Raw genomic sequence first — 7,035 nt, 5'->3', positions numbered from 1 at the left:
TTTCTGACTTTTGTGAGGTTATCCCTATGCTGGCGTAAATTCAAAAGCTCATACGCTCACAATTGTCAGGAAATTTATGATGTACGAATGAGACCCTCACAAGAGAAAAATAGCCGATTTTTATTGAGCAATTGAATAATGTTTTGTTAATTTTCGTTCGCTATCAGTGTCTGTGTTAATTTTTTTTTTTAATTAAAAGTATATTCAGTAATGGCGGAGTTATTGTTTGTTTTTGCGGCAGTTTCGGAAGAGTTAGAGCAGGCATAAGATTTCATTTCCATACAAGCTTTTGCTCCAAGTTGTGGATTGCAAACTGTGTGAAGTACTGGAGCTACTCCTGCTTTGTTATTTCTTTTTAAATTCGCCTAGAAAATAAATAAAATCAGTAATTATCAAAAAAATAAACAAATTGCAAAAATATTTACTTTTCCTGTTGTTCAGCATCCATCTTTTGTATTTATTTTATTTAAGAAACAGCTGTTAGACAGCAAAATGCTTTTCACCTCGTGTGGTGATTTTGTTGAGCTTTTTTCTTGTGAGGTGTGGGCTAGAATAACCTCACAAAATAGACCTCACAAAGTTTTGCTCACAACTCAGTTGTGAGGTTTTATTAGAATAGGGCTGTAAATCTCTTCCATAACAACGCAATGATTTTGGCATCAGAACTGAAAAGCGCGAATGTTTTAGCACCAGGAGTAAAAATAACGGCCTACGGCCGTTTATGCCATATTTCAAGTTATCGGAAGATGGCACTCAGGCTTATTGCATTGATGTTGCAGGTTTGATGAATGAAATGGGAATTACTGACTATAAACCCGAACAATGGCGTCTCTTTATTGACGCATCAAAGCGAAGTTTGAAAGCAGTCTTGCTCTATCGCGATAGTAGCAAGAAACCCGTTCCCATCTTGTATGCGGTTGGAATAAAGGAATCATACGAAACAATGCAATTAATCTTAGATTGCATCAAGTACGAAGAGCACAGGTGGCGCGTGAACTGTGATTTTAAAGTTCTCTCACTACTATCAGGCATGCAAACGGGCTACACTAAATACTGTTGTTTGTTCTGTCATTGGGATAGTAGAGCCAAATGCAATCACTATACCAAATGTGATTGGCCAAAAAGAAAGGAACAATCGATTGGTCAATTCAATATAGTTCACGAGCCCTTGATAGCGCTTAATAAAATCATGCTTCCCGATTTACATATCAAACTTGTTGTTGTTAAGAATTACATCAAACAGTTGGTTAGAGTCAACGAAACTGCATTCCTATATTTGAAAAATAATGCCTTTCCAAAACTTTCCGTTGAAAAAATCCGTGAAGGTAGTTTTTTGATTGTATATGAGTGAAAATCTCTCAAGTGGTAAAGTGTAAACCGAAGAAAGTGATTTGTGCGAAAATATCTTCACCGTCCAATTTTGGGTTGCCCATTTGAGAGATTTTCGCTCATATATTTTATTATATCTCTCTCTTGCTTTAAGAACCCTATAATTTTTATTTCAGGTGTGCTTAATGGGCCGGACATCAGAAGATTAATGAAGGATCAAGGCTTCTTGGAAATTCTTGATGGCACAGCAGCCGTTGCATGGGATGCAGTTCGGGCTTTAATTAAACACGTTCTGTGTAAAAATCGTTCACCAGAATATGCCATTTTTATTGCGAACTTGATGGAATCTTTTGACGCCTTTGATGTGCACATGTCGCTTAAAATCCACATGCTACACAGTCACTTTGACTTTTACGAGCAACAGCTTTCAACAGAAACCGACGAGGTAGGAGAGAGATTTCACCAATCCATTATGTGTTTTGAGGACCGATTCGCTGGAAAACGATTGAATTCAATGTTGGCGGACTTTTGCTGGTCGATCGCAGGAGGCAAAGGATATTAAAAAAATCATTCGAGCAATAGAAACTAGCAAAATATGCCAAAACGGGATTGAAGAGAACCCAAATTTAGGTCCAAATAGTATATAAACTAATATTATAAAAAAATATTACGAAATAAAATATGAGTTGTAACGCAAAACCACATATCTGAACAATCAGTTGTATGGGAGCTATATGTTATAGTGAACCGATTTCCATGATTTTCAGAAATAGCTAAGGTAATATCAAAATACAGTCAAGTGCAAAATTTTAGTAAAATAACCTTAAAACTGAGGTAATTATTACCAAAAAATCTAAAATTTAAGCAGATTTTCAAGCACCGTTATCTCGAAAAGTAGAGCTAACCTGGAAAAACGGAGGAGGCCATTGAATTTAAAAGATCCCAATTAAGTAAGATCAGTTATCAAAACCTTTGCCCAGAAAAAATTCAAAACCTGAGCACAGTGTTTTAAACGACGAAAAATTCACTTTCAGAACTCTAAAACTTCCCCCCTAAATATCTCAAAATTTTGACGTGATACGGATTTTCTAAAAACGCCATCGTAATCTAGAGGCCGAAATTAAGTTTACGTGTTTGGCCATTTAGCTGTGATATTTCAAAACCTTAAAATTTACCTACAGTGTTACCAGTAGGGCTCGGAATCTCATGCAAATGCATGTTTTTATTGAGCATGTTCAAATCGAAATGGTCAAGTTAAAATGGCATTCAATCGTGGGTGCATATTTTTGCATATTTTGCTAAAATATCTGTTTTTGGATATTTAAGATTTGAGATTTATTTATTAACTAGTTGAGTACAGTAAAATGCGAGGTCGTTGCAAAAAAACAAACAAAAAAATTACAAAATTAACTTCAACTAAAATCTAATTATAAAAAGTACAGAAAAATATAGTAATGGTAACAAAAATTATTAGTCTAGCGTATTAGTTATGAATAAAAAAAACATATATATATATAATAGATGAAGAGGAGATTTTTAGGGAAGGTAGAAAGATTTTACTTAAAAAGATTTGTAACTGCCGCTTTGAAGCATCCAAACATTGTTATACATTTAATTAAGGTTGGTAAGGAGTTCCAGATTTTCACAACACTAACAAAAAACAATCTTGACGCTGTTCAAATATTATACCTAGAGACAATAATATTATGGGTGCGAGACGATTGAACTAGGTTCAGTTTTCGGTAAAGATAGCATGGTTGGCGGTTTCTAATTAACTAAAAATAAGATGATACTAATCTTCAGATAGCTCTCCAAGTTCGAGCCTAAAATGCTTTTTGTGATTGGAAACTCAACTCCGTATTGCCCAGCATTAATGGCGGCAAACTACTCAAATCAAAAGAATCAAACGATATAGGTATAGGTCATTTATGAAAACACTAAAAAGAATTGGGCCTAGAATCGAGCCTTGATGTACTCCAGAAGTGATTTTTCTGCGACAAGAAAAGATGTCTCCGCATTGAACTTGTTGGTATCTGTTTGAGAGATAGTTGTTCATTAATTTGAGTGACGTTGAATTAAAACCAAAATAATGTTGCAGCTTTTAAAGAAAAATGTCATGTCTTACCATATCAAAAGCTTTAGAAAAATCTAAGAGCACTAAAATAGTAAGTATCTTGGTATCAAAAGCAGGACGAATGTCTTCCATAACTTTTAACAAGGCAGTAGAACAACTGTGATTGGATCGAAAACCAGATTGAAACTCGCTAAAGAGACTGTACTTACCAAGATGGTGAATTATTTGGGTAGAAATTAAATTTTCGAAAACTTTCGCTAGAGCTGGTAAAAGGCTAATGGGTCTAAAGTCCTTTGGAGAGTCAACTGAGTTGTTTTCAATTGTTTCAATTTTCCATTGTTTGGGAAAGGTACAGGAGGTTAGGGTAAAATTGAAAATATGTGTAAGAGTGTGCAGCACATAAAGCATAATTAGTTTTAGAAAGCGTAGACTGACTCCATCTACGCCGATAGCATTTGATTTTATTGCAAAAACACGTTTTTCGACATCATCTTCCGTAGCTATATCGAATGAAAATTCGTGTGCCGGCTTATAATTTAAACTTTCATTAGTAGTCAAAGGATAACGATCTGACAAGGCAGTACCAGTAATGAAATAAGTATTCATTTCATCGGTATCAATCGTAAACGTTTTCGCGTCCTTAGTAGAAATTCCTAATGTTTTTAATTTTTCCACAATGCTTTAGGGGACTAGTCAGTGTTGAGCTTGGTTTCCAAGTACATAGTTCTTCGTGTTATTACGTACTGCATTAGCCACTTTATTTCGGAGATTTTTATAACTATTCCAGCGCTCAGTTGTAGGATTTCGTTCCCAATACTTATAAGCCCTAGATCGATCTTTAATAAGATTTAGGATGGCATTCGTTTGCCAGGGCTTTTTATAATCATTTATTTGTGTACTTCTTACTGGAACGTGTTTTTCAAACAGATATTTTACTAGAGAAGTGAAGTGAGTTAATTTTTCATCAATATTAGAAAAGAACCAGCAGCGATTCCAGTCTAGTGAGATACTATCGTTAGTCAATGCAGCTACATTGATATTTTTAAAGTCGATAAACGTTAAGTGGCTAGTTGGATCCTTTTTAAAAAAATTCAATATCAAGAGAAATAAATATTAGCTCGTGATCAGAAACTCCGGCTAAGGGAAACTGGTCTACATGATTTATTCCCCTAGCAATAAATTGACATGATTTAGTCATAAAGTGCGTTGATTGTAAAGTTTTATTTTGTCGACCTTCGTGCATATTTGCCTGTTTTTGGTGCATTATTGTTGCTTTTGCGTGAGAGTGTAAGGAATATCGCATTTGTTTGTTCATTTTGCTTTCTTTCGCGCTTTACACACACCTTTGTTTATCATCGACAGTCGCTTTTTTGGTGACAGCTGATTTTGCTAACTCAGTGGCTTTAAAACTGTTAAGTTCAGCACGGTTTCTAACCATTGAAGTTCACTGACTAACACCAATAGCTATTAAACTGCCAATTACTGTGAGCTTGAAACGTTTTCGTACAATACATTCCTAATTTCGCTATTTTTATTATTTTGTAATAAAATTCGCTGGAAATGCCCTGTCTGTTCGAAAAATTTAATGTAAAAGCCAGTTCGGACCGTTTTGTGGCGCTCTGGCTTTGCGATGAACTGTCTCATTTAAAGTGTGCTGGTATTAATGGGAGAGTTCTGGATATGATTATTGGAGACAGTGGACTTCGCTGGTCATGTCCAAAGTGTAAAAAACTGTTGCGGATCTCTGTAAACTATTTAGAACCGCTAGAAATGGATTTTTGGAGATAGGCAAAGAGCTACAACTTCTCAACGAGAAGTTCAAGAAGTATGAGGATGAATTCAAATAATTTAAATTAGTAGATACTTCCTCCTCTCCTTCTCCTGGAAAGGGTCTTAAAAGACGTAGGAGAGGCGTGGAAAATATTGTGTTGAATCCCATCACTGTGGACCTTGATCTTCCGCAGAACCGCCCACTTTTGACTCCAGCTATGAACAAAGATCTCATAAGTTTTAACACACCGATTCCTCAGCGGACTGAATCTCCCCAACCACGTCCTTCTTCTACTGGGGGCTCACTAAATTTATGTTCAACGGCTTCACCTCAACCCTCTACCACATCTGAAGCCATCTCCGATTACGTCAACACCGTTCTGAAGGAAGTAGTCATTGCTCCTTCCAAAAACTCCACAGCTAAATTTCAACCACTTACCACATTCGGAGCCATCTTGCTCCTTCCAAAAATTCGACAGGTGAAACCGTTTCCGATTACGTAAACCCCGTCCCGAGGGATTTAATCGTTGTCCCTACCAAAAAATCGGTCTTTGTATCTAGGTTTTCAAAAGATACCACTGTCGATAATGTGAAGGGGTATTTAACTTCCAGGCTGATACCAAATGATTTGAATGTACGCAAGTTCAGATTCTCGTATGAAAGAAGCATTTCTTCTGTTAAAGTATACATATTTATTTATTTATTTATTTATTTGGTCTACAGAAAAATGTTTTCTTACAGACAAATGAGAATATAATATTTAAATATTTAAGTATTTGTGATATGTTACAGAATAGACTAATTATACATTTTAATTTATAATGAAAATAATAATAATAATAATAATAACATAAAACAGCAGGTTTTGTAGCTGGTGAGGCCTAGTCTTCAGTCTACTCTTGTGTGTGGCGGGCGAAAAGACCTAGTTTCCGCTCCGCGCTGCAGACAGGCTGTTGTTCAAAGGTCGGTAAGTCCGGGTTTCCGATCCATGTTCCCGAAGACATTACTTCATATGTGTGGCAGGCGGAAAGCTCTGGTTTCCGCTCCGCGCTATGAACAAGCTGTTGATCATGGTCGGAAAGAACGAGTTTCCGATCCATGTTCCCGAAGTCCTTTGCTGCTTTGTTAGAGTAATGAGCCCATCTTTTCGGCCAAGCGGTGCCTTCATTCGCGAATTTGAATTTAGATCTAGACCGCAAGGGCAAAATTTGGCTCAACTTCCGCATCCCACCTCGGCATCAAAAAACTAATAAGCAGCCTCACCATAAGCATTTACTACCAAAATATGAGAGGTTTGAACACAAAGCTAGCAAGGTTACACTTGCAGTCCCATGATCTTGACTTCAAAGTACTGGTGTTTACAGAAACGTGGCTCGAGCCGAATATGTTCAACTTTTGTGTCCTAAGTATGAAGTGTTTCGAAATGGCCTTCTTCTTCTTATTTGGCGCTGTAACCGCCTAAGCGATTTTGGCCGAGTCCAAAACAGCACGCCAGTCATATCTCTTCTGTGCTAACTGACGCCAATTGAAAATGCCAAGTGAAGCCAAGTCCTTCTCCACCTGGTCTTTCCAACGCAGAGGAGGCCTTCCTCTTCCTCTGTTCCCAGCATCGCGGCCCGCGTTGAATATTTTCAGAGCAGGAGCGTTTCTGTCCATCCGAACGACATGGCCAAGCCAGCGGAGCCGCTGAATTTTAATTCGCTGCACTATGTCTATATCGTTGTAAAGCTCATACAGCTCATCGTTAAATCGTCTGCGATATTCGCCATCACCAACGCGTAAAGGTCCGTAAATCTTTCGCAGAATCTTTCTCTCGAAAACTCCAAGAGCCGCCTCATCAGATGCTTTCATTGTCCATGCTT

General features: G+C 37.1%; 1 protein-coding gene across 1 annotated transcript; it reads left to right on the top strand.

Annotated features, from left to right (window-relative positions):
* The first annotated feature begins 648 nt into the window (after positions 1–648).
* On the top strand, positions 649–2,029 carry LOC108358174 (uncharacterized). Its single transcript, XM_017609347.1, has 2 exons — positions 649–779; positions 1,506–2,029. Exons 1-2 carry the CDS (start codon positions 722–724, stop codon positions 1,889–1,891), a joined length of 444 nt encoding a protein of 147 aa, XP_017464836.1. The 5' UTR covers positions 649–721; the 3' UTR covers positions 1,892–2,029.
* The last annotated feature ends 5,006 nt before the right edge of the window (positions 2,030–7,035 follow it).

Source organism: Rhagoletis zephyria, unplaced genomic scaffold, assembly GCF_001687245.7.
Source record: "Rhagoletis zephyria isolate East Lansing unplaced genomic scaffold, Rhagoletis_zephyria_1.1 Rzeph_scaffold_00219, whole genome shotgun sequence".
In the NCBI taxonomy this organism is placed as follows: Eukaryota; Metazoa; Arthropoda; class Insecta; order Diptera; family Tephritidae; genus Rhagoletis; species Rhagoletis zephyria.
The sequence above is the reverse complement of the archived record's forward strand: the minus strand, read 5'-3'. Positions and strand labels throughout refer to the sequence as shown.

Bases quoted from the DNA above. Each gene is read 5' to 3' on its own strand.
- LOC108358174 (XM_017609347.1), top strand. From the start codon at position 722: ATGCCATATTTCAAGTTATCGGAAGATGGCACTCAGGCTTATTGCATT. The intron at 780-1,505 runs GTTTGATGAATG...TTTTTATTTCAG, and splicing joins TTATTGCATTGATGTTGCAG to GTGTGCTTAATGGGCCGGAC.